General features: G+C 38.7%; 1 protein-coding gene across 2 annotated transcripts; it reads right to left on the reverse strand.

The window, feature by feature from the left end:
• Positions 1–16,496: 16,496 nt before the first annotated feature.
• CFL2 (cofilin 2) lies at positions 16,497–20,778 on the reverse strand. Of its 2 annotated transcripts, none has more exons than XM_037503200.1 (4): positions 20,643–20,778; positions 19,285–19,592; positions 19,091–19,167; positions 16,497–19,004 (listed from the first exon to the last, which is right to left on the reverse strand). In XM_037503200.1, exons 1-4 carry the CDS (start codon positions 20,643–20,645, stop codon positions 18,892–18,894), a joined length of 501 nt encoding a protein of 166 aa, XP_037359097.1. In that variant the 5' UTR covers positions 20,646–20,778; the 3' UTR covers positions 16,497–18,891. The 2 variants fall into 2 exon arrangements, with proteins under 2 accessions (XP_037359097.1, XP_037359098.1); XM_037503201.2 differs by lacking the exon at positions 20,643–20,778 and adding an exon at positions 20,522–20,576.
• Between the last annotated feature and the right edge of the window lie 6,866 nt (positions 20,779–27,644).

Below are 27,644 nucleotides of genomic sequence, written 5' to 3' on the forward strand. Positions count from 1 at the left end.
AGTGTGGAACCAACACTTGCTAAAGATAAGATTATATAGGTCTGTGCCTATCACGAAGAAGGTTACAGGGATTCCAATACTGGCCACCAGGTTGTTGACACAATTCAAGTCAAACAGTTTGGCAAAATTATTTCCCACTTTTGACGATGGCATTGACTGCTCTGATGGAGTCTGCTGCGGCAATTTCACTTCAGTACATGAATCCATGCGATGCTTGTTCTCTTAACCTCTCCTTAAACTGGCAACATTAGGGTTTTGGTTGTTTTTTTTTTCTTAGGGAGTGCCTCAGGAATTAATTTCCTGAATTTCAATAGTCAAGGTTCTTATAGCTACTCCTCCAGGACCAGTTGTCCTTCCTTCTTTCAATGTTTTGGATATAACTTTAAATAATGCTAAGTGATTTAAGTGCACTCTATCGTTTGCTTCTTGCAACAACCTTATATGGAGGCATTTTTCTTTTTTTTTTTTTTTTAAGATTTATTTATTTATGCATTCAAGAGCTGGGGGACAGGCCAGAGATGTGGGGGGTGAGAGGATTCACCAGAGACAGAGTGGGGAATGGAACAGGCAGACTGACTGAAATATACTGCTGAGGGGAGTAGCAGGCGAGACAGGAGAGGTCTACTTCACCATGCGGTTTCTCCCTGGCCAGCCGGGGATGGAACTTGCGCTGCAGAGGCTGCGGATTGCTTCACAGTGCAGTGCTTAACCCGTTGCACCACCAGGGAGGCCTGGACATATTTTTCTGACTATTAGGTGTAAAGTAATAACTTGTCCCATCACTCAGTTACTAGGCAGCAGAGGTAGAACTGGAACTGGAACTTACAGCTAACATGAAAATTCAGTTGTTCCTAAACATCAAAGTATGGTGTTTATTGTAAAAAATGTTTGGAAAATATAGAAAGTGTTGAAGAAGAAAAATATTCCCTGAAATTCCATTACCAAAATAAATTAACAGTAACTTTCTTAATCTGTGACAAAGGAACCAAGAGTATACAACGGAGGAAGAAAATCTCTTCAATAAATGATGATGGGAAAAACTGATCATCAATATGCAAATATAATGAAACCAGACCACTCACACCATACACAAAAACTAACTTAAAATGGATTAAAGACTTGAATGCAAGATCAGAAGCCATAAAATGCATAGAAAAAAACACAGGCAAAACACTCCACAATATAGGCTTCAGTGATGTCTTTGGGTATTCAGCTCCAACAGCAAGGGAAATAAAATAAAAAATATACAAATGGGACTACATCAAACTAAAAAGCTTCTGTTCGGTGAAACTGTCATTAAAATGAAAAGACATTTTACTGAATGGGAGAAAATATGTGCATTCATACATCTGACACAGGGCTGATATGCAAGATCTGCAAAGAACTCATACAACCCAATAAAAAGAAAACAAAGAACCCAACCAGAAAATGGGCAGAAGAGCTAAAGAGTCTCCAAAGAAGACGTACAGATAGACAACATAAAGGGCCTCCCTGGTGGCACAAGTGGTTAAGAAGCAACTTATGAAGCTATCCACAGCCACTGCAGCATGAGTTGGATCCCTGACCAGGTACCACCATGGCGCAGCAGACCTCTCCTAACTCGCCCGCTACTCCTCTCAGCAATGTATTTCAGTTAATCTGTCTGTTCTGTTCCCCACTCTGTCTCTGGTGAATCCTCTCTCCCCCACACCTCTGACCTGTACCCCAGTTCTTGTATGCATAAATAAATCTTTTTTAAAAAAACCAGGCACATAAAATAAAATGTTCAGTATCACTTATCAGCAGGGAAATGACAATCAAAACCACAGTGAGATACCACCTCACTCTTGTGAGAATGGCACATTTCATAAAAACTAGAAACAGAGCCTCCCTGGTGGTGCAAGGGGTTAAGCGTCAGCACTTTGAAGCAATCTGCAGCCACTGCAGCACGAGTTCGATCCCTGGCCAGGGAGGCGGCCCACATGGCACAGCAGACCTCTCCTGTCTCATCCACTGCTCTCTTCAGCAGTGTATTTTACTAGATCCACATGTTCTGCTCCCCACTCTCTCTGGTGAATCCTCTCACTCCCTGCACCTCTATCCTGTATGCCAGTTCTTGTATGCATAAATAAATAAATCTTAATAAAAATAAACTAGAAACAAGTGTTGGCAAGGGTGTGGAGAAAAAGGAACCCTCATACCTTCTTGGTGGGAATGTAGACTAGCCCAGTCCCATGGAAAACAGTATGGAGGTATCTCAAAATATCACAAATAGATATATCATAGGATCCAGCATTTCCACTCCTTGGTATTCATCCAAAGATTGCAAATACACTAATTCAAAGGGATTATGCACTCCTATGTTCATTGCAGCACAATTTATAATAGCTAAGTTAGGGAAATAAGCCTAAGCGTCCAATGACAGATGAATGGATTAAGATGATGTACATATACACCATGCAGTAATATTCAGCTATTGAAAAAAAAAAGATGAAATTTTGCCATTTGCAACATGGGTGGAACTGGAGAGGATTGCTAAGTGAAATAAGGCAGAGGGAGAAAAACAAATACCATGGAACATGGAGAAACACAACAAATGAACTGACAAACCAAAACTAGCTCTGACTTTAGAAATTGATGTTACTCTAGGGGATGGTGGGAGCTGGAACAAAACAGGTGAGCCAATGGTATACGGTAAAAGGATGCAAGTGCTCTGGTGGTAGGAGTGGTGTGGTGATGTACATCTGAGGTGTGAACCTATTTCCTGAATCATATAGTGTAAAACAATGCCATCTCAATAATAAAAAAATTAGAAAAAAATTAAAAAATAATAAAAATTGAAAATCAAAATAAAAATAAAATTTAGAAAAAAAATTAGAAAAAATACTGTCTTGCTTTGGATTCTGTCTCTTATCACGTTCCTAGGCACGTAAACTTGGGCAAATTATTTTACCTCTAAGCTACAGTTGAGTGGTGGTATCACGACCAACCTTGTTTGGGGAATACTCTATGGTGAAGTGCCCATAGTAAGTGTTTACAATGTTGGCTGCTGTTATTATTCAACAAACTTAGAGTTAGGACTATTCTCATTTTTCAGATGAGGACTCTGAGGGCCCACAAAATTTAATACCTTGCCTAAAGTCATGCACCTAGTAAAAGCTGTTTTCCACCATGTAATTTTGCCTGCCAGAATAGACATGTTTTCTGGTGTACATAGAATTATGTAACTACACCTGAGAAATCACTATGCTAAAATCACACTTCTAATTTAGAGACAGACTTTTATGCCAAAGTGACATTATTTATTTAATATTCCTCAAACTTCTCTAGTGTGATCATTTGACATAAAGGGGATCAGTAAGATCACAACTTTTCTTTGTGAGAAGTGGCCTTTCCCCTAGTCATGTGGTATTTTTGAATGATCCTGGCCTATTTTTATAGACAGGTTAATGGATTTAATAACACATTAAGTGCAGTATTGAATACTTTCCATCTTGCATTATAGCTATTGACATATCTTCTCTTCTTAGCCAAGTTCTTTTAGGGCACTTAATGACGATAAACATAGAATGTATGCACTAAATTGATTTTGTTTTTTGTTTTGTTTTGTTTTGTTTTTTACACTTTTTTTAATAGAGGCATGTTTTATTTATTTATTGATTTGTTTGTTTGCTGTTTTTTTTTTGTTTGTTTGTACATGCACTGGGTACAGTCAGAAGCACGGGAGGGTGAGAGAATTCACCAGAGCCAGAGCGGGAAGCAGAGCAGGCAGAAGGACCGAAGTACACTGCTGAGGGGAGCAGCGGGCGGCAGGAGAGGTCTGCGCGCCATGTGGGACCCTCCTCTGGTGGCCGGGGAGCAGCCGGGGATCGAACAAGCGCCGCAGAGGCCGCGGGCGGCTTCGCAACCCAGCGCACAACCGCTGCGCCACCGGGGAGGCCCGCTAAATTGATTTTGAATGAATAAATACATACAAGCCAAATACTTCAACAGTCATTGGTCTAAAATGGAATGAATTTTCCTTTAAACTGTATCTTTCTGCTAAGAATCAGATGAATAAAGATTTACAGCTAAAGAGTTAAGGTCCTTCTTATCCCAGAATAGGCAAAAAAAATCTCTAATAATCCTTATTGTTTAAGCTATAAACTGCCAACTATATCCAAACGTTTGTGTACTGAAAGTTCTCATTAATCACTTACCTCTCTACCCTACCCCCAAAACACATATGCACAGCTGGCATTTTTCTGCTGCTTCTCTAAACCTGTTAAACAATGTCTGATTAAGGTTAATAATCGAGTAGAGGATGCACTTTAGCTGTATGAGTGGCATACTCTGTGTAGTCTTGCAGCTGCCATAGGAAAAGTCTGGCTGAATACTAAACATAGAAGTCTAGCCTGCTACACCAACTAGTCCTCACTTTCACGCATCCCTGAAGGGAAATTATATATATACCTGGCATTAAGCACTGAATCTGGCACATATTAAGCATTGAGTAAATGTCTGCCACATTAAATTATTTTTCTGATTCCTGTTCATATATATATATTTTAAAAGATTTATTTTATTTATCTATGTATACAAGAATTAGGGTATACGCCAGAGGTGTGGGGGTGAGAGGATTCACCAGAAACAGAGTGAAGAGCAGACAGATGGATCTACTGAAATATACAGCTGAGGGGGGCAGCAGGTGGCGGGCAAGACAGGAGAGGTCTGATTCACCATATGGGTCAGCTCCCCTGCCTGGGGATCGAACCCATGCTGCAGTGGCTGCGGACAGCTTCATAGTGCTGAGAGTTAATCCCTGTGCCACCAGGGAGGCCTTGATTCCTGTTCATATTGCCCATTTTAAGAGTTCTTATTTTTCCCTAGGTACAGATAACAGTTCTGTGTGGGCTAGGAAAAATGCTTTATTTATTCATTTATAAAGTTTGTTTATTTATTTATTTTAAAGATTGATTTATTTATTTAACAGAAGAACTGAGGTATAGGCCAGAGGTGTGAGAGGTTTCACCAGAGACAGAATGTGCCAGGAGCAGAACAGGCGGATCTACTGAAATACACATCTAAGGGGAGCAGCAGACGAGACAGGAGAGATCTACTGCACAATATGTGGGTTAGCTCCCTGGCAGGGGATCAAACTCAGACCTTAGCACAGACAGTGCTGAGACTTAACCCATAGGCCAGCAGGGAGACCCTAGGGGAAATGCTTTAGATGAGAAAATAAAACTAATGTTTGAAAAGCAGTTTTATTGAAGGTTTATTATTTTAAAAACCTGGAGTTTTTTTTTTTTTTTTAATAGAGGCATGTTTTATTTATTTGTTTGTTTGTTTATACATGCACTGGGTACAGTCAGAAGTGCGGGAGGGTGAGAGAATTCACCAGAGCCAGAGCGGGGAGCAGAGCAGGCAGAAGACCAAAGTACACTGCTGAGGGGAGCAGCGGGCGGCAGGAGAGGTCTGCGCGCCATGTGGGACCCTCCTCTGGTGGCCGGGGAGCAGCCGGGGATCGAACCGGAGCCACAGAGGCCGCAGGCAGCTTCGCAACCCAGCACTCAACCGCTGCGCCACCGGGGAGGCCCTGGAGTTTGTTTTTATGATAAAACACTACCTTAAGGTTTGAGCTCTGTGCAGGTTCAGTTCTCTATTCTCTAACCATGGTACGGCCACCTGACAGTCTTTTGTTAATACATGCCCTTGAAGAGGGAAAGGAAGATAAAACAAGAGGCAAATCCACTACCAACTTTGAGAAAACAACAACAACAACAAAACAAAAAACTTCAAAGTACAGGACCTACTAAGGTCAGTGATGTCATCTTTGATAACAAAGAGCAATGCTTTCATATACTCAAAGACTGGGAAGATTATGGGTCTCCCTGAAAATTCCCTCACTACAGGGAAAACAAGTATCCAGAGATTCACTGTAGCAGGATATTCTACTGTAAACTCTGGAAATACAGAACGACTGAGGTCCTCTCCATAATTCACATGAAACTTCATTCATTTGTTCAACAATCTTTTAATTAAAATGCTCTTTATGTACCAGGAACTATTTTAGGTGCAGGAGATGCAAAGTAGGCTGAGAAAAATGTGGAGGATAAAGAACATTAGGAAATACTCAGATTAGAAAGTTGCAAGAAATTGTATTGGTTATATCTTTTCTCAGCCCTGTAAGGCCTCATATTATACTGGCTACTCTTTCTTGACAGGTAAACTTCTCCAAAGAATAGTCTATCCTTCTGCTACAATACAGAATTAAAAATAAGTATTTAGAGGGCCTCCCCGGGTGGTGCAGCGGTTGAGCACTGGGCTTTGAAGCTGCCCGCAGCTTCTGCAGCACCGGCTCGATCCCCGGCCACTGGCGAGGGTCCCACAAGGCACGCAGACCTCTCCTGCCATGCCCACTGCTCCCCTCAGCAGTGTCCTCCGTCTGTCTGCCTCTTCTGCTTCCCGCTCTGGCTCTGGTGAATTCTCTCACCCTCCTACGCTTCTGACTATACCCAGTGCTTGTATAAATAAATAAATATTTAAAAAAAATAAGTATTTAGAAACTTAGAAAAATTTGACATAGCCATAACATCCATCCCATTATCAGTGGACTTGTTTTGCTGAAAAGTGTAAAGACCAGTTTGGTTGTCATCCAGTTTTCAGGGTACCTTGCACCTGATGTGAGCCGTGTGCAAGTGATGCACAGTGGGACTGTTGTCTATTACAGATTGGAAATTACAGACAATGCTCTTTACCTGTCATTTGAAAAGTACTGGTGTTTATCACACTGTCTCCACTTCATCTCTAGTTCAGTATTCAAGTCATTTCAATATGGCATCTGCCCTCCCCACCTGCTGAAGGTCACTGACCTCTCTATGGCCTTTAGTCTTCTTCACATGACATCTCTGCAGCAGTTGACATGCTTTACTTCTGTACAGAAGGTGTGTTCTCCTATCTCCTTGACAACTCCCTTTTGTTTTCTCTCCATGCTGCTCCTCTGCCCACTCCTTTGTCAGTTTCTCTTCTCATGCTATATTCACACACATTACTGCTGGGCAATTTTAATTGATGTTCTTTGACATCAATTAGGTACTGTTGACTTCTAAACTTGTATTTTCAGGGTTATAAACTTGATGGTACACTAGAATATTGTGCTAGAATATTTACAAAAGTAATAAATTTTTAGTTAAAAAGGCAAGATAAACAATCTTTTTTCACTTACATGTTTTTAAAATTATTTATGTGTTTACCCCCAGAAACCTCCATATAAATGGAATTTTATATGCAATTCCAATATATAGAACAAAATAAAGCACCTTCTTTGAAGTGGATGTGTGTCTTATCCATCTAGTCTTTTCATTTCTGGGATTTCTTGGGTAATTGCTAAACCACAAGGTTTTGCCACTTGGGGTCTTTAGATCCCCAAGGAATTCATGGGAAGAATTCAGAGGACCCATGAAAAGTTACAACTTTGTTTTAACTAACCCCTACTTGAAATCCACAAGTTCCTGTAATTATGAATAGTCAATAAACCATAATAACATTAATAGTACCTATAGGTCTCTCACTAACAGATACAGATGTCTCAAAGTATTTACATTCTTCACTACATCATTAGATATTAATGATCACTACAGTCATATTATATAAATGCTAATAAAAAAGCACATATAGACATCACAATACTTAATATGTACACTACTAATTTTAGAATATTATTCTGAGAAGGGATGGTAAGCTTTACTAGATAGCAAAGGGAACCCTGGCACAAGAAGTTAAAAGCCCAGAAAACTCAGGGCTCTCTAACAATTACACACATGGAACACAGAGCTCCTACAAAAAAGGCTTCTACTTTGTCCCTTGTCCTCTTCCAAAGTGGTGACAAAAAGTTCCTTTTCGTTCTTGACATTAAGGAGATATTCTAAATGTAGAAAGCTTGTTGGAAACTCATTTCAAATTATTCTGTATTTGAAGGGAAAAAGTCTTGATTTAAAAAATATTTTCTCAAAGCACTGTCCAAAACTCATTTCTAGGAATTTTTTTTTCTCCTTTCATCATTCTTTCCTCCTTTATTCCCTCAATGTTTTCTTAATAATCACTGATTATTTAGGAGTTCACAGGTCTATTTTGTCTTTTCAAATGGACTATAATTGCCCTTGGGAAGTTTATTTCTTGGGATAAACAGAATACTGTTCTCCTAAAAACACTCAGTAAGTGCTTTCTGATGAGTGTGAGGCATTTCAGAAGCCAATTTAACATAAAAGCAGTATTAATGCTAAATATGGTTGGGGGCCTCCCTGGTAGCCTAAGGGTTAATTCTCAGCGCTATCTTCCCTAAGGCCTGAGTTCAATCCTGATCAAGGAGCGAACCCTTCCTTGGTGCAGCAGACCTCTGTTGTCTTGCCCACTGCTCCCCGTAGCAGTATATTTCAGTAAACTTGCCTGTTCTGCTCCCCGCTCGATCTCTGGTGAATCCTCTCACCCCCTACACCTCTGGCCTACACTTCAGTTCTACACACACACAAAGATAAATATTTTTTAAAATGTTGTTCAATTCTAAAATCTGGTTCAAGGATTCAGGCACAGGGCTTCCCTGGTGGTGTGGAGAGTTAAGACACAGCACTATGAAGCAATCCATAGCCACTGCAGCACTAGTTCGATCCCCAGCCAGGGAGGTGACCACATGGCACAGCAGACCTCTCCTGACTCGCCCACTGCTCCCCTCAGCAGTGTATTTCCATCGATCTGCCTGTTCTGTTCCCCACTTGTCTCTGGTGAATCCTCTCACCCCCACATCTCTGGCCTGTACCCCAGTTCTTGTATGCATAAATAAAAATACCTTAAAACAAAATAAAAAAAAAAAAGGATTCAGGCACGGCTTCTATGAAGACAAAGAGTTTTACAATAAAAGCTCAAACATAGAATAGAAAAATATAATCAAGACTTATAACTAAAGAGTTAAGGTCCTCCTTATCTCAGAAAGATTAAAAATTCTATAATTTTAAAATTATAGGATATTCCATTTCAAAGATGCTATAGCTATGGTAGTTTTTTACATTTTCCTTATCTACTGAAACCAGTTATCTAAAAATTACTGCAAATCAGCTTTGTAACTCTAAATTCAAATAGTAGAACTGACTTATTTAGTCAATGATTCACTTCATGCTTTCAAAATGTTACTTTCATTTAAAATATGTTTAATATTTTTCTCTTCACATTTATGAATTTCTTGTTTAATTTCTGTGCCAATCTAATACCTCAATGATCTTAAATGTCAACAACACTAAAAATAGCTAACATTTTCCAAGCAATGTATAAGCCTTGTACCATTTCATCTAATTATGAAAATCAGTCCTGTCAATTCTCTTACAGACTTGTCAAAACACGTAGCCCAAGTGTGCTTGCCACGGCCTTAATTCAGGCCTCCTACCTACCTCCAATTTCTTCACCCTCCAATCATTCTCAACATGGTCATAAAATGACCAGAAAGATACCACCTGTCTGCTTAAAATCTACATTGACTCATCATACATAAATTTCATGTTCATTAGTACAATATCCCTAGCCCTCAGTGACCTGGCTCATAGCCATCTCTCCCACACTGCTTTCCTCACAGCTTCATACTAGAATTGCAAAAAAAAAAAAAAAAAAAAAAAACCAAAACAAAAAAACCTATTTGCAGGGCCTGTCCACAGATTTCTGATTAATTCTATGCTTCTCACAACTGAGCTCAAACATTGTTTTTGTAAGGCCTTCTCACAACTCCAAAGTTAATCACTTCTTTCTTGTAATAGACTACTGTACCTTACCATACTGCATTGTATCTGTTTATAATCTTTTCTTCCTTAAATCACAACTTTGTGAGACCATTAAAGGTGTTTCATGTTTGTAATTTGATCTAATGATCTGAGTAATTGGGAAACAGATGAGATGTTTCCAGAGTGATTCATAGTGTCCAGGATGATCATGTCTCTCTGTAACAAACATAAATCTTATGTTTCTTTAATCACAGGGTTTACTAGACCCTCTTGGAATAGCAAACAAAACACAAACTCTTAAATATAGATTGTTTCTGGTTTAGCACAAAATATATACATTGTGTTTTTCCTTAAATCTTTTCCCAGGGTACAAAGTGATTAGAGGACTAGAGTTCCTTGCACCAGGAACTGGCATCTGTTAAACTTTGTCATATGTATACCAGAGGAAAAGCACAGTCCTGATTTCCTGGAAACTATTTATTTTGTAAAACAATTCCTATAAGGAACAGTAAAAATTACACGAAGGGTACCTATGATTAGATCCCATTTGGGCCAAAAGTAAGTGAGCATGAGAAATTTTGTGGCCTCATGTTGATGACAGATAGCATCCAGCTGCAGTAAGCATGTAGGTAGGTGCAATGCATAATTTTCATGATCCAAATCCTTGTCTGTGACTATAGTCACAATGCAGTTCCCTTTCTGGCATGAAAAACTCTAAAGAATCTGCCCAAACAATAGTTAAGGATAACATTTCACCTCTTGTCAGCATATACAAATAACTTAAAACTCATTTTAACTACAGGAATCTCCGTTAGGCCACCATAATTTGATGCAAATAATTTGTCAAACGTTCCATACTGAGTACACTATTTTTGAAATAAAAAATACAATTATTGGGTTGTTAGAAAAGTCATGACACATTTTTGCCTGAAAAACAGAAAAAATGTCATGACTTTTCCAACAACCCAACATTTTAGTTACCCAGAATATCAACATATTAGTTTACCCCATATTTTTAGAGTTTCTTAATGAGAATGTCACTAAATATTGTTTCAACGGAGATTCATTTTCTAGATTCTATTTATCTATTGGCAAGAGAAAACACAAAGTAACATATCCAGCTCTGAGAAGGGAACATTTTTTTGTTTTTAAAGATATATTTTTTATTTATTTATGCATATAAGAACTGGGGTATGTGCTGGGGTTAGTATGAGAGGATTTACCAGACAGAGTGGGGAGCAGAACAGGTGGATCTACTGAAATATACAGCTGTGGAGGGCAGCAAGGGAGACAGGTGAGGTCTGCTGTGCCATGTGGATTAGCTCCCTGGCCCCAGATTGAACTCAAACTGTAGTGGTTGATGATAGCTTGATAGCACTGAGAATTTAACCTAGTTGCCACCAGGGAGGCCCCAGGCAACTTTTGCAGTGACAATGGCACTGAATGACATGTTCACTGAATCCCAAAATGTTTTACATCCAAGAGACAATATATTTACCTAATTTGGTTACCTAGTATTTCTTAAGAACTACTATTCCCTAGGGCCTCCCTGGTGGCAGCTTTAATATCAAGCTATAGCCAGCCACTGCAGGAGCAAGTTTGATCCCAGCCAGGGAGCTAAGCCACATGGAATAGCAGACTTCTCCTGTCTCGCCAGATGCTCCCCTCAGCAGTGTATTTCAGTCAATCTGCCTATTCTGTTCCCTACTGTCTCTGGTGAATCCTCTCACCACCCCCCATCTCTAGCCTACACTCCACCTCTTGTATGCATAAATAAATAAAAGTTTTTTAAAAATGACTATAATTAAAAGCATTTTTCTTCAGCAGGTAAAGACAAAACCAAAATTAGGAGGAAAGTGCTACTAAATCAATTTCATAACAAAAATAAGTCTAATGCAGCAATTATTCAGTGTGCACATTACTCAGAATACAATATTAAAAATTGTAAGTCAATCTCTTTACTCCTAAAAATCAGTTAAATTAAAAAAAAATTCAGATATATTCTAAAATCTAGATATATTTCAAATTAGGGAAATGGTTAACACCAGTTTTGTTAAGTCATCTCCTTACCCCTCACATAAATTGGAAAATATATAAAATTTCAATACATTTCTCCCTAACATAATTATCAATAAGCAGTAATAAGTAAAGGGAATGACTCTTTTACTCTCAAGTTTTGACCCATAGTTATTTTACAAGTAAAAGGCTTAATCTTTAATTTAATCCTCGCAAATTCTTTTCCCCTTATTTCATGAAGTCTCCAAGTCTTTCACAACATCTTATTTTTTTGTATGGTATAACCAGACATAAATATTTTAATATTTTTATGTGGTTTTATGCTCTCTAGAACAAAATATTGTTACCATTTTCACCGTTTATAAAACTGTCCAATTATGCCAGCTTGGGAAGTGCCTTTCTTTTTATCTGGTAATTTAGTCAGCAGCTAATCAAAAAAAAAAAAAAAAAAAAGGTCTCATCAGCTCACAGGAACACACAGAAGACTTTGGGCCATATGCCCAGGAATTTAGCAATTTACTCAGTAACTATCAGCTTCCCAAAGGAAATATCTGATACTCCACTATTAAGAATATGTAAAATGAGAAAAGTGCTACAAGAAAATAGTATACATCCACATGACAGCTTCCTAATGTCGATGAGGAAATTACACATTGAATAAAAATTTGTTCCAAATCTTTTTTTAAGATTTATTTATGCATACAAGAACTGGGGTACAGGCAAGAGGCTGGGGGCGGGGGGGTGAGAGGATTCACCAGAGACAGAGTCGGGAACAGAACAGGCAGATCTACTGAAATACACTGCTGAGGGGAGCAGCAGGCGAGACAGGAGAGGTCTGCTGTGCCATTTGTGTTGCTTCCTGGCCGGAGGATAGAACTCATATTGCAGTGACTGCAGATTGCTTCATAGGTAGTGTCTTAACCCCTCGCGCCACCAGGGAGGTCCTGTTCCAAAACTTTATTCCAAATAAACTACTAAAATTTTGACTACACAGGATCAAATTGGCAGGCTATCAGAAGTTAAGAATAAAGGAAAAGTATTCATCTATTTAGATGAATTAATAAAAAGATACTTTCAGACAGACATGTCTATTGTACATATAAGAAAAATCTAGTAAGTTGAAAAGTCAATTGGCATTTAATATTTTTAAAATTATTTTCCTTATTAAATGCATGTTCTCATATCCTATTTTTGCTTCAATAATCTAAAAAAGTTGGATTAAGTAAATCATTTTTCTCTTAATGAGAACAAATTCCTTTGTGTGCCTTTAATGAATCAGGTAGGCAAAGGAAACTATAATTTCTTTAAATATTAATATTTTAGACATCTCACTGGGATATAGTAATGACTCCTTTATCTTACTGTTTAGCTACCTTACATATCACCTTATATGTTTTATTTTTAATATTTTATTTTATATAATTCTTACTCATTTTTCATCTTTGCACAATGTATGCATTTTCATTATGGTTATATTCCCCATACAATTGCACCCCCCCTTATTTTGACTCTAGTCCTTCCTCTCCCCACCCCTCTCCTCCCCCCGCAGTGTGTCTCTGCATACCACCTTATTTGTAAATAAAACCAAAACCTACGAAGTACATAAAATTTCTTTAAATAGCCAAAAGCCATGTTAGATAGTTCAAACGTGCTCAGGCATTTTGCTCTCAAACTCTGATCTATTCACTTTTTTAATACACAGTTCTAGCAAAAATGGGTTTATAAATATACAAGATGAAAAGCAACGATTAGGGCCTCCCTGGTGGTACAAGGAGTTAAGTCTCAGCACTATGAAGCTATCAGCAGTCACTGCAGCCTGAGTTAGATCACCGACCAGGGAGCTAACCCACATGGGACAACAGATCTCTCCTGACTCGCCGGCTACTCCTCTCAGCTGTATATTTCAGTCAGTGGTCTGTTCTGCTCCCCACTCTGTCTCTGGTTTCTCCTCTCACCCCACCACACTTCTGGCCTACACACCAGCTCTTGTATGCATAAATAAATAAATCCTTTTTTTGAAAAGAAGCGCAACAATTAAGAAAAGCCACTAAAGCCAAGTATACTGATAACAGCAAAATACAGTATCTGAGCATCTACAAGAAAGAAAAGAAAGCGCTAAGGACATAAAAAGCCAAACAAAGAAAACAAAGCTGTAAGAGGCATAAAAAGCCAAAATTGACCCTTCTATAGGGTTAAGTACTTACCACTATATTCATCAGAAGACTCTCAAGTTAGTATGCTGGTGCATTATATAATTGAAATTAAAGACCTCAGGTTTCAATACAGTTCCTTCTATTTAAGTATTGCATTTTGATATGTTTGTACTTCTTGATAGTGACATCTCTTGGTTTGCTTGGGATTATCCCAGCTTAAGCCTGTTGTCCTGGCATATTTATTAATAGCTCTCCCTTTCACTCTCAAAAAGTGTCCTGGTTTGGACTGTAAATTTTAGGGTCATCTTACTCACTGCTTACTAGTTGCCAAGAACTATCCCAGGTGTTTTCAATTATCCTTACACTCTTATGAGAGATATGGTACAATAATCCTTTTTATAGAGGAACTAAAGCTCTGAGAAGTTAAATGACTTTCCTAAAATCATTTAATTAGCATTAAAGCTCTATATGCAAATAACTCAGGCAGTCTGATACTAGTATATAGCCACTCTACCACAAAATACTTTCTCTCTTTAAAAAAGATGGGCAGAGAAATGGAGAGGGACATAACCAACTTTTAGGCAAAGGATTAAGAGCTATCAGTTTTCTGAAAAACATCTATACAATCTTTCTGATTTTCCACAACCCCAGTTTTACAATACTAAAACATCTAAGAAAATCTCGTGTAAAAATACTTCAGATTTTTATGAGCATGTGCTTTCTTATGAAAAAAAATCCCAAGACTTTTCCCAAATATTCCTGAGATACTACCTTAAAAACATATTAATTAGCAATTATGTCTTGCTCAAAAAAATCAGGCTGCTCTTTTATTTTTTAAAGGAAACTAGTAACTCACTGTATATTACTATATAATCAGAGTGAAAAGTACATTGAACCAGCTTTGCTATTCATTGAACCAAGTAGCTGGGATGTCTCAATATCTTCAACTTCAGTTTTCTCATGTGTAGCAGAGAAATATAGCTAGCTGGTTAAAGGAACATAAAGGTATCAGATGGATTTCAAGTGAACACCATCTGACAGAGAACTACCAGTTCTTGAGTCTTGAGAACCACGAACTTAGGGTATTAATAATATACACTCAGTTTCCATAACCTGGATCATAAATTTATGCCAAATATTCTAAAACAGTATTTCTCTAACTTTATTTCCTCTTTTATTATTTACTTGAAAATTATTTGGGGAGGGTCTCCCTGGTGGCATAAGGTGTTAAGTCTCAGCACTATGAAGCTATCATCAGCCACTGAAGCACAAGTTCAACGCCTATAACCCACATGGCACAGACCTCTCCTGTCTCACCTGCTACTCCCCTCAGCAGTGTATTTCAGTCAATCTGCCTATTCTGCTCCCTACTCTGCCTCTCTGGTGAATTCTCTCACACACATCCCACCACCCCCAAAACCCGCAACTCTGGCCTATACCCCAGCTCTTGTACATATAAATAAATCTTTTAAAAAATTGGGAAAAAAAAACCTAGTATCTGATTGATGACATGTAAAATGAAAACTATACTCACTTCATTTTGAAAAACAAATGCTACATATCAACTAGTCCTAAAACTGAGATTAAACAGAATAGTTACACAATAAAGAAGTTTCAGGGAACAATTAATCTTATTTTTAATGTGGCTCTTTATCTACTTAACTACATGTATTTGGAAAAGTTTAAACGAGTTACTACATTTACATGTACTTTCTTGTTTTCCAAAAGGTACTTCATATTTGATCCAGCAACCAGGTATGGTAGACAGGTATTATTCTCAAATTATGAATTAAGAAAGTGAAGCTCAGTGAGATTAATTTGCCCAATTGCTTTATATCATGAAATTGAAGTAGAGGGATGACTCCCAATTTACATGAAAGAAATTATTTGGATGTTCCAGAGGAAAAGAAAAGCCTTAAACTTCTTTACTCACTGAGACAGAACATTTATAAATTCATGCTGTCTGAAAAGCAAATTCTTTGGATTCTGAATATGACTTTTATATTTTGGATGGAACACATTCCCCAGTAGCCTTAATTTTCATTGAAAAATGAATATTCATATTTGTTTAGACCTCAAACTATTATTAAATTTGCAAGCAAAATTAAGACCTATGAAGAGCGGAACTGGATTATTTTTTCACAGTAGGAAGCCGAATGAAAAGTTCTCAACCCATGATTTACCATTGCTGAGATTATTCCTACCAAGGAAACACATTTTCTTCCAAAGCTCATTTGTTAGATTCCATAAATTAGCTGCCACGAAGATAATATATCAGAAAAACTCAAACCCAGTAAAGAGGCTTTTCTTCCAGCCTACTAAAAAAGCACATCAACTGCACAATGCTGGTCATATTATTTTAGATAATGATGGAAAACAACAGCTGACAGTCAGTTTGGGACAAATGCCAACTGTTCCCATTTGTCTGGAAATGTTAAAATTAATTGCAACAACACTCATTTTTCAAAGACTACTGGTATCTATAAATGAAAAAGTATACCAACTAAAATCCTAAAAAAACACTAAAGATAATGGTGCCTTTCTGATCTTCAGTAATTTTTAAAATTGTTAATGTTCTGAAGTAAACACATCTCAACAGCTTGATATAGTTTCATATATTTTATTTTAAAACATAATTTTTCAAGCTAGCAGCAAAATATTGCCTCAAATATTGTCCTCAATATTTTACTAATTAGCACCATATACCTTATAAAGCTAACTGGAACACTGGTTCATTGTAAATCATTATAAAATAAAATTTGCCATTGAATTAAATTTCAAATGCCAAATTTGTCTCAAGAATGTAAGTCATTGATTTTATCATTATTTTTGGTTTTATGCACAAAGATGTATTTCAAAGATGAACTTAACTATATCAATATCAGTTATGTCAAGCTAAGAAACACAAAGTATCACAGTTTAAAGCACGATATAATCTCTGAAATTATTATAGAATTAAAGAGGCATGTTAAGAAAGTTGAGAAATCAGCTATGAAAACAAATATACTATATAAACTTAAGAGTCCCTTATTTTTTAGAAGAATGAGGAAATAAAAATAATTCCATGGTACTAGTATCAGTTACACATGTTTTAGTACATGTCAGTATTCTCATGCTTTACTTAGGAGTTTTGCCTTACCAAAAAGTCATCAAAATGTCCAGGATAACTCACAGTGACAGCTGGAAGCCTGAAATAAAATTATTCGGTGCAAAAGATCCCAAGTCATTCATATAATTTTAAATGGAAGCCTAGACATTTTACTTCTACTTGTTTCCATCTGAAAATGCCTTTGAAAATATTGAGAAAATCTAATTACAATCAGATTACTTTTATACACTTGAAAAGAGGGTTTTTCATTTCCTGTTTTCTGACAGGAGTAGTCTTCAGAGCTATGGAATTAAGTTTTAAATCATGATTGCCTGCTTACTAGCATGCCTGTTTTGCATACCAGTAGAATCAAGTCCAGTTTTGCCATTTGTGGATAACTATGACAAGATACAAAAGCATGTGTTTGCCATAAATAGCTCTGGCTAACAGCAAACTGCTCACAGTGAGCAGATCAAATTCTCTATAAGGAGAGTAATGTGGAACACTGCCAGATCTCATATTAATGTTTAAGATTGCTGGATCAATTCTTTTTTCCCTTCAATTTGCAAAACAGATTAAGAAATAGTAGCTGAAATCAAAGTTCCTAAATAGGAATTATTATTAAACTTTTGAGGGGCAAATTTGAAAAATAATTTTCATTATGACCAAATATACAATACAAGCCTCCTGCTTCTACCATTCAACTACATAAAAATGTAAATGTGAATCAGAAAATAACCACCCTAATTTATCCAGAGAATAAACCAGATATTGACGAGTCATGATAACGGGCAAAAAAAGTAATTTCTGATCTTCGTATTAACACATAGGAAATAAGCTAATGCTTATAAATGTATCTCTCTATAACAACAGTATTTATACTAGTTGGCTTTAGGATAAAATATTTTTAAATCAAATAAGCCTAACAAACTGGAAAATATTGTATATTATATTGTACGAAAAAAATCTTAAATGACCAGTGTAGAGATTAATAATAGCTATTTACCCTAGGAGTTGCTTCACATACCATTTTGCAAAATGTACAAGGAAAACAAGGCAAGGTTCTGTAATATGCCACAATTTTTATTGCAACGTGGCCATTTTTGTAAGGATGGGGTTTGAGCTCAAAAACAATGTTCCATTTAAGGCTCTTTTATACAGAAATTGCCATCATGACTGATATTCAAAATATCTTTACTGTTGCAAGACTTACATGGTAAACATAAAATTCCTACACTTATTCAGTAGTGTACACTCAATGGAAAACAAAAAAGGTATTAATAACAGCTATTTTCCTTGAAGATATGCAGGTAACAGGAATGAACACTGAGGTACTAGAATAAACTGACATATTTAACAAAACTTAATTGGCATTCCATTTGGGAGTGGGGGCGTTAAATTCATTACAAAAAAGTGCTTTCAATGCATAGTGTTATATCCGTGCTGCCATGTCACAAAAATAGGCTTGCCAAGGCAGGTGAGGTGTATAAATGCTTGAGCCTCACAGAACTGCAATCAAGTGCAACTATAAATAATACTGAATAAAGTTTACCATCTGACCAGTGGATAATACTTTCAAGGCATTCAATTAGCTTACCCTTTGCAATAATCTAAGCTATTCACATTGACAATCACATTCATTGTAGTGCTTGCTGCAAGGAAGGCATATAACCAGTTGTTTTGGCTAAAATATGACAGGAAGGCATTCCTTGGATTCTACATAAAAGTAATGGTAGTAAACAGTCTAATGGCAATCACTGACAGGTTGCGTATATGAATGATATTTCCTTCATTCATTGTGTTGGAAGAAATGAGTGGAAAGAGGGAAAAACAAACACCTAATAATATTCCAAATGACTGAGTGGGAGAAATGGAAAGCTCTTTAAGATCCAGATGGCACTTGACTGTCATTTTATAAGGGTTTTCCTTCAAGTGAAACGACTACATTGCCTCCCAATTTCTCTCCAAGTGTGGAACGGTCCTTTATATCATCCAAGCCATTTACTTGCCATTCATGTTTAATACCTAAAAAGAAAAAAAAAAAAGTTATATAATGACCTTACTATAATTAAGGAGGAATAATTCTTCACAAAATATTCACGTGTTTGTACCTGTAAATTTCTTTTTAATGGCATCTTTAGAGCTAGCATAAATCATCTTGCTTTTTAAAGGTGCACTTTCAGGAGCCCTAGAGAGAAAAAGAAATTTTTGAATCCCACTTAAAAGACAAACAAAGATAAAACTAACTATGTTAAATAACAATCCTTGCATTTCAAAAGTACTTTTTTCTTTTGTTTTTACACACCAGAATATAAATACTAGGTCTTCTTTCTTAGACTCTTTTGTTTCGTATGTGGCATCGTACAAAGCATATCGGCAATCATTCAGAGGTAGCAACTTCACAAAAGATGTGTAGGGGTCCTCTACAGTATCACCAATGTCACCCACCAAGATCTGCTTTGCTTCCTCTACAATTATTTGTCTTTTGTCATCGCTTAAACAGAAGAGAACTGCTTTCTTTCTTTTTTTGATCTCCTCTTGTGTAGAAGATTTCCTTACTTTCATATCATTAAAAACTTTGATGACTTCATCATTCACTGTAACTCCAGAAGCCTGAAAGTAAACAAAGGACAGTAGTTCAGAACAAGTATTTCAGTTTTGACCAAAATTACGATCTGCCTAGACAGGATTCACTTCAGTCAGGACATCAAAAATTCCATCCTACTCTGCAAGTATCCAATCAGGTTTGCCACATTTTAAGTGTCGGTGTGTGTAGCACCTATGGAATCTAACTCACTCTGCCCCATTCATGCTTTCTAAAAGGGTTTGGAGACTGAAGTAAATGGGCGGCATAGCAAAGGGCCAAATACAAGCTGTCCCATCCCCGAAATGCTTTCTATTTCAATGCGTGATGTCAGAGCTTCAGGGAACAGCAGCAAAAATACCTTCTGTATTGTGTCAACTCTGCAGGCCTTAAAAAACACTTTTGGATTTCACTTAATGCGTCTACTATTTTTTTCTTTAAAGTCATCCTAGCCAGTACCGTTTCCTCATAAGGAAAGAGAATCAAGTGTGAACTCCAAACCGCCCACGGCTACAACATAATTGCCTCAGCTCAAAAGCAGACACTTCAAAACTAACGGGTTTAGAGTAAAAGCTTTGCACCGCGAGCAAGCATTTTTAAGAGTTTTGCCACTTCCTTCACCTCCCCCTAAGGGTTTTATCATTACAGGCCATCAAGACGACCCTCCCCAGAAGCCCTCAGCAAGGACTTCAGAGCACATTCCAATTTCAGGGCGCGCCTGTTAATTAGGGAGCTCCGGGAAAACGCAGCGCGCGCGGGCGTGAGCTCCGCAGACCCTCGGGCGCCCCGGGCCTCCGCGCCGGTGCCGCGACCCCTCCGGCCGCCGGGAGCCGGGACAGCCGGGACGCCCGCCCCAGGAATCCGGGGAGCGGCCGGGCCGGGCCTGAGAGCGGGAGGGCAGGCCGACCGCCGGCCGGAGGGAGAGGGAGAAGCGGAGCCGCAGCGCAGGAGCGCCCACCTCTGAGGCCAAAATCAGGGTTAAAATGGCGGCCTCACCCCAGGGCCCTGCTGGACCGCGCGGGGGGGGTTGGCTCGCCGCGCCCCGGCCCCCCGACCCCCAGCTGGCGCGCCCGCCTTACCATAGTGCCCGCGGCTGTGGCTGCGGCGGCGGCTCGGGCTCCGGCTCTGAGGCGCTGGGCGGGGCGGGCGGGGCGGGCGGCGGCGAGTGCGGGGCACGCCGGGAGCTGCAGCCGGAGAGGAGGCGGCGGCGGCTCGGGGGGCTGCGGGCCGCGCGCGGGGCGGTCACGTGGGCACGCCCCGGACCGGCCCTTCCGCCTCGCCGCCCCGCCCGCGTCCTCGACCTGACCCCGGCGCGCGCGGCGGCGCGGGGGAGTCCGCAGCCCAGGGCCCTGGAGAGCCGACGCCAGCGCCCGGCCCCAGGCGTCAGGCAGCCGGGGGAGAAGCTGGACTCTGCGGGGGCGTCTCCGCTCTGCGGGCCCCGGGGCGCTGCTCCCCGGGCTGGCGCGTGTGAGGCCACGGCGGGCCCAGGTGTCTTTCATTCACCTGTGGTCGCCTCAGACCGGAGCAGGATTTCAACGTTTTGAATCTCCTTGTAAAAGCCTCCTAAGAGATGATAGGAATTGTTTAGATCTTCCTCCAATTAAGTGATAATAAACACTCAGTTACCCCCAGTCGGTTGAATTACTCAGCAAAAACATTGATAAACGGGTCGAAAATCACTTTCCAAAAATGTGTGGCTGAAAGAAGTCCTCTCTAGCTTTGAAATTCGGTTTCCTGGTATACTGGTGTTTCTGAGGAAATAGTATGTACATGTTCTCAGGATTTAAGTAATTGTAGGGACGGAGAATCATAATGAGAAGACGTTATGATGTAGTTTGTGTGATAAGTTTCTGTATCCAAAGCAATATATATTCATTAAGGTAGCATTAGCTTACAGCACGGTATAGGTTCCAAGAGTACATTTTTGTCACCACACTCACCACCAAATGTATCGCCAGTGTCCACCCCCAAGATTGTGGCCCTTTCTGTTAACCCTCTCCCTACTATCTGGTAATCATTCTGTTGTCAGAGTCTAAGGGTTTGTTTTTGTTTTCTTTACATTCCATAAATGAGTGAAATCATAGCATATTTGTCTTCTCCTTCTGACTTATTTTACTTGCTATAATCCCCTCAAGGTCCATCCATGTTGTCACAAGATGCCAAGAGAGCTGCTTTTTTTTCTGGATGAGTTGAATACCATTATGTATAGACAACACCTCTTCTTTATCCATTCATCTCTCATTGAGCACTAGAGTGGTTTCCACATCTTGGCTCTTGTGAATACTGTGGCAATGACCATAGGGGTGCCTATGTTTTCTTGAATTGATGTTTCTATATTCTTCAGGTAAATGCCCAGAAGTGGGATTACTGGATCACAGGGCAGTTCTGTTCCTAATTTTTGAGGAACCTTCAGATTAACTGCACCAATTTACATTCCCACTAACAGTGGACAGAGGGTTCCTTTCCCCTCCACATCCCTGCCAACGTTCTTTTTCTTGACTTTTTAATAATTACCATTTCTAGCCAGTGCGGTAAAATCTCATTGTGGATTTGATTTGCATTTCCCTAATGATAAATGATGTATAACATCTTTCTGTGTGTCTGTTGACCATCCGGATATCTTCTTTGGTGAAATGTATATTTAAATTCTCTGGGTCATATGTTTTGTTGTTGAAATGTATACGTGGTTTACATATTTTGGATATTAGCTACTTATCTGATATGTAGTTTGCAAATATCTTCTATTTAGGAGGATGACTTTTCATTTTAAAGATGATTTCTTGGGTCTCCCTGTTGGCGTAAGGGGTTAAGCCTCAGCACTATGAAGCTATTAGCAGCCACTGCAGCATGAGTTCGATCCCCGGCAATGAGCTAACCCATATGGCACAGCAAACCTCTCCTGCCTTGCCTGCTGCTCCCCTCTGCAGTGTATTTTAGTAGCTCTGCCTGTTCTGCTCCCCACCCTGTCTCTGGTGAATGCTCCCACCACCCTGCCCCTCTGGCCTACACTCCAACTATTTTATGCATAAATAAATAAAATAAATCTTTAAAAAATTAAAACTGAAGATGATTTCTTTCATGGTACAAAAGCTTTTTAATTTGATGTAGTCCCATTTGTTTGTATACTCTTGTTTCTCTTGTTGGGAATGAGTTACCAAAGACATCACTAAGGTTGATGTCAAAAAGTTTTTTATCTGTTGGGAATTGGGAAATGCATAGTAATTCTGGCACCATTTCCTTAGAAACATAGATGTCTAGGGAACTGAATTTTAAAGTTGGAAAAAAACTTTAACAATTTAATGAGAACTTGTTTTACAAAGTACCTGAGGTCTACAAGGGTTGAAAGTTTTTCTTGCTTACACTGCTAGGCGTGGTGCCAGATATTTCTTCTATGCATTTCATGCTTTGCGCTCTTACATTCAAAGTTCAATCCATTTTTAACTTATTTTAGTATTTGGTATAAGATAGTGGTCTGGTCTTTTACATGTGGCTGTCTAATTTTCCCAACACCATTTATTTAAGAGACTTTTCTATCTCCTTGTGTGCTCTTGGGTCCTTTGTCATAAATAAGTTGCCCAAATATATGTGGTTTTATTTCTGGACTTGATTCTATTCCACTGATCTGTGTCCCCCACCACTTTTTTTTTTTTTTAAATTTCGTACTATATAGTTTTAAGTACCCTGGCTTTGCAGTACAGTTTGAAGTTGGGAGCACAGTACTTCCATTTTTTTCTCTTTTCTCAGGACTGTTTTGGGTATTTGAATCTTTTGTGATTCAAATCACATACAATTTTTAAGATTTTTTGTTGTTCTTTTAGTCTGTGAAGAGTGCTACTGGGGTCTTTAAAAAGAATTGCACTGAATCTGTACATTGTTTCAGGTAGAATGACCATTATCATAATATTGAAACTTTTGATTCATGAACATGGAATGTCTTTCTGTTTTATGTGTCTTCAATTTCCTTCAATAGTATTGTACAGTTTCCAGTGTATTGACACTTCGCTTTCTTAGTTAAATTTATTCCTAAGTATTTTCTTATTTTTGCTGTGGTCATAAATGTATTATCTTCACCATTTCACTTTCTGTTTGTTCATTGTGTGCAGAAACACAACAGAATTTTGTATATTTAGTTCATGTTTACTGTATTTGTTTAGTATCTCTAATAGTTTTTTGTTGGCATCTTAAGGGTTTTCTATGTACAAAATCATTTCATCCGATATATTGACAGTTTTACTTCTTCCTTTCCAATCTGGAAATCTTCTACAAAAGTAAATATATTTAAGTGTAACATGCTATGTATTGTCCATGAAACATAGATCTAGATTTTATGTCCATATCTTGTGTTTTCCATAATGGGAAGACAGACTTAGAAAACTGAGAAAAAATTTCCTATGTCTAAGCATCAATCCCAAACAAAAATACATTATATTTAAATGGTGTGGGTATCAGCAACAATTTCCCTTCCTGGACTTTCAGAATCTCCCTCTCTTCTCAGTGTTGAAATTTGCAACAATGAGATTCCACAGGGGCCACAGTTCAGGGAAAGACCAGGTCTGAGGACACCCAGATCTAGATTAGGTGCCAAAGCCTCTCCCAACAAAGTTGAGAATTCCAAAGATGTTAGACACTCCCAACTGTAACATCAGTCCTTCTCCAAGTTTCCTTGTTCCCCTCCACCTCTCCAGGCAGAGTTCATGCTTCAAAGCACTAGGATTCTTTTCCTGAAGGTATTTGTCTTTGCACATATTTCATTGCTTTGTAATAACTTGTTTATGTGTCCTGCCACCCCACTAAAACTGTAGGCTCCTTAAGGATCTGAGTCCTACTTAATTTTGAATTTCATAGTAACTATTAATTAGGTGATGAAGTAATAAATTTAAGGCGCTTTAATGCTGCAAAGAGAACAAAAGGGAAATTCCTGAGGATCATGAAGGTGGCTTTAGAAAAACTCAGGGCCAGCTGGTAGCTCCTTCTTTTCAGACATCATATGTATTAGTTTCTTGTCACTGATATGACAAATTACTACAAATTTGGTGACTTTAGACAAATGTATTGTCTTACAGTTCTGAAAGTCAGAAGTCAGAAATGAGTTTTGTGGGATTAAAATCAAGGTGTTGGCAGTACTTCATTGATTTGGGGCTGTGGGTGGGGAATCTGGTCCCTGGCCTTTTCTGGCTTTCAGAGCCTGCACAGATGCCTTAGTTTGTAGCCCCAGACAGCAATCACATCACTCTCCCTTCTGCTTCAGTTATCACATCTCTGATGCTCTTTCCTGCCTCCCTTTTTCTTTTTTTTTTTTTAAATATTTATTTATTTATGAATACAAGAGCTGGGGTACAGGCCAGAGATGCAAGGGGTGAGAGGATTCACCAGAGACAGAGCGGGGAACAGGCAGATCTACTGAAATAAACTGTTGAGGGGAGCAGTGGGCGAGACAGGAGAGGTCTGCTGTGCCATGTGTGTTGCTCCTTGGCCAGCCGGGGATTGAACCCGTGCTGCAGAGGCTGCGGATTGCTTCATAGTGCAGTGCTCTGGCGAGGCCCTTTGCCTCCCTTTTCCACTAAGAATCATTGTGATTATTTTGGACCCACCTGATAACTTAGGATAATCTCCCATCTCAAAATCATTAATTTAGGCACATCTGCAAAGTTCTTTTTGCTGTGTAAGGTAACATAGTCATAGGATTCAGGGTTTAGGACAGAGATATCTTGGGGAGGGCATATTATTCTGCCTACCATACCACATCTGCTCTTTCTAGCAATTTCAAGCCCAAGAAAACAATTAACAGGTGGGTCAGAATACCCTTGAAAAATTTAGTACTAGAATGCATATCTAAACTATTATCTTTCATTTGTTGGACCACCACATGAATGATAATAATAAATAACCTGTATTAACTAAGTCAGAGTAACCTCAAGGTGAATGGATCTGGATGGAATCTCAGCTCTGACACAGCAGTTGACTTAAGTGCTCTGAGGGAGGTAGTTTTTTTCATGTATAAAATGGCGATTATGTTACCCCTCCCCCTCTCAGGATTATGGTGACCATCCAGTGAGATAATGGATGTAAAGCTTCTCCAGCACAGGAGTAGGAACTCTGGGCTATTGTTACAGTAGCAGGTGTGAAGGGGAGTGCATGATTTTACCAACTCACAGGCAACAGTCATGGAGCAAACCCAAGCCTCTTCAGTAGTGATTCAGAAGGCTCAGCTCAAGTTTCTTCTCTCAAGATTCCTAGAAAATTGCAAAAGTGAACATATTCTCCCAAAAAAACAATCTAGATTGCCTGTACCTGTGGCCTGTGAAGGTGTCATTTTTCAAAACCTAAAATGATGACTCTGGAAGATTATGCTGAAAATTTCTATTTAGGCCCCAGACTCTGCCAAGAGACACCACACTCAGCAGCCACAGCCACTTCCTGACAGAGATGAATGGAAGCACAGAGATGCTCACCACTTCAAAAGGTACCTTGGTATCCAAGTTCCACTTTCACTCTGAGATAGCCTTCCTAATCCATGTCTGATTTCAAAGACTGGTAAAGAGGCAAGTCCTATTTTTCTAATTCCAACTTTGAACCTAGAACTAGAAGATAAACATAGTTGTGGAGGTGAGTGTTGGAATCTATATCTGTGATTCACTCTCTGATGTACAAAACTAACTTTGGGTTTTACAGGTCTAGCCCTTAGTTCTTTTTAATTTAGGAACATGATCTCACAATAAAGGAACTTAGCAGTTTGTGTCACATGAAGAGGTAATAAGGTAGCAGCAGTGAAACGCAATAAGTAATGAAATGTAGTTCAAATGGTCTCAACAAATGTTGTATTTATAAGTGTTGTATTTACCAATTCACTCACGAGTTATTTGTCATATTAATTGAATTGTGATATGTTGCAGCCAGTTATACAAACTAAATTATACAACTCATCCCAAAACAGTGTCTGAGAAAAGAAACTTGCTAGTAATTAATTTCATGTAGAAATCCTGTGTTTAGCTAACTTTATTACAAAAGCTGTAGGTTTTTAAATTATAGACAGAAATCACAGACCTGAAAAAAAATGTAACATATGAAAACTATATGTTAACATGACGTGAGTGAAAGAGGAGAAAACAGCAAAAAGTAAAAGAAAGTTCAAAAACTAATGAGAAGAATTTAATCATTTCACTTCCTTCATTCAATGCTTTGTTTCATTTATTGAACACTTATCCTAGGGACTAGGAATGCAAAAATAAAAATAATACAACCTCTGTCTTGAAGAAAGTCAGTTCTGTGAAAATATACCAAGGGAACCAGTATCTGTGGAACAATCCATGCATGCTACAATCACATCTGTACTGGATGTCTTGGGAGCACAAAGGTGGATCACTCGTTCAAGCTGGAGTAAAGTTAGTTCTTTAGGGAGAAGAGAGAGTTAAAATGGGAAAAGGGTATTCAAACCTGAGGCAACCAACTGTATAAAACCACAGTGGCTGGAGTGAAAACAAGAAACCCTAAGTAATTTGCTACAGTAATTTGCTATGATTTGTACTTGGTATGAAATGAACATGGTATGGTAGGTGGTAGAGGCTTCTATGAGCATTGTATATACTCTTACAGTCAAAATTTTGTTCTGCAAATGAGGATGACCATAAACATTTTTCACATATAGTTTGCTTTTTCAAAATTTTTATTGGAGTAACATCGCATTGTAAGTTTATATAATTTTAAAAAATATCAGTTCTATTGAGGGATTACTCGCTTGCCATAAAATTCACCCTTTTAAATGATACCATTTAGTGTTTTGTTTTTTTTTTTAAAGATTTATTTATTTATTTATACAAGCACTGGGTACAGACAGAAGAGTGGAAGGGTGAGAGAATTCACCTGAGCCAGAGCAGGGAACAGAACAGGCAGACTGATGAAGTACACTGCTGAGGGGAGCAGCAGGAGCGGCAGGAGAGGTCTGCACACCATGTGGGACCCTCGCTGGTGGCCGGGGATCAAACCAGCGCTGCAGAGGCTGCGGGCAGCTTCACAGCCCAGCGCTCAACTGCTGCACCACTGGGGGAGGCCCCCATTAGTGTTTTTTAGTATATTCACAGTTG

Source organism: Talpa occidentalis, unplaced genomic scaffold, assembly GCF_014898055.3.
Source record: "Talpa occidentalis isolate TD23 unplaced genomic scaffold, MPIMG_talOcc4v2.1 talOcc4.11, whole genome shotgun sequence".
NCBI lineage: Eukaryota > Metazoa > Chordata > Mammalia > Eulipotyphla > Talpidae > Talpa > Talpa occidentalis.

Bases quoted from the DNA above. Each gene is read 5' to 3' on its own strand.
- CFL2 (XM_037503200.1), bottom strand. The intron at 19,168-19,284 runs GTGTGTAAAAAC...TTTTCTCTCTAG, and splicing joins GACCTAGTATTTATATTCTG to GGCTCCTGAAAGTGCACCTT. The intron at 19,005-19,090 runs GTACAAACACGT...TTTTCTTTTTAG, and splicing joins CATTAAAAAGAAATTTACAG to GTATTAAACATGAATGGCAA.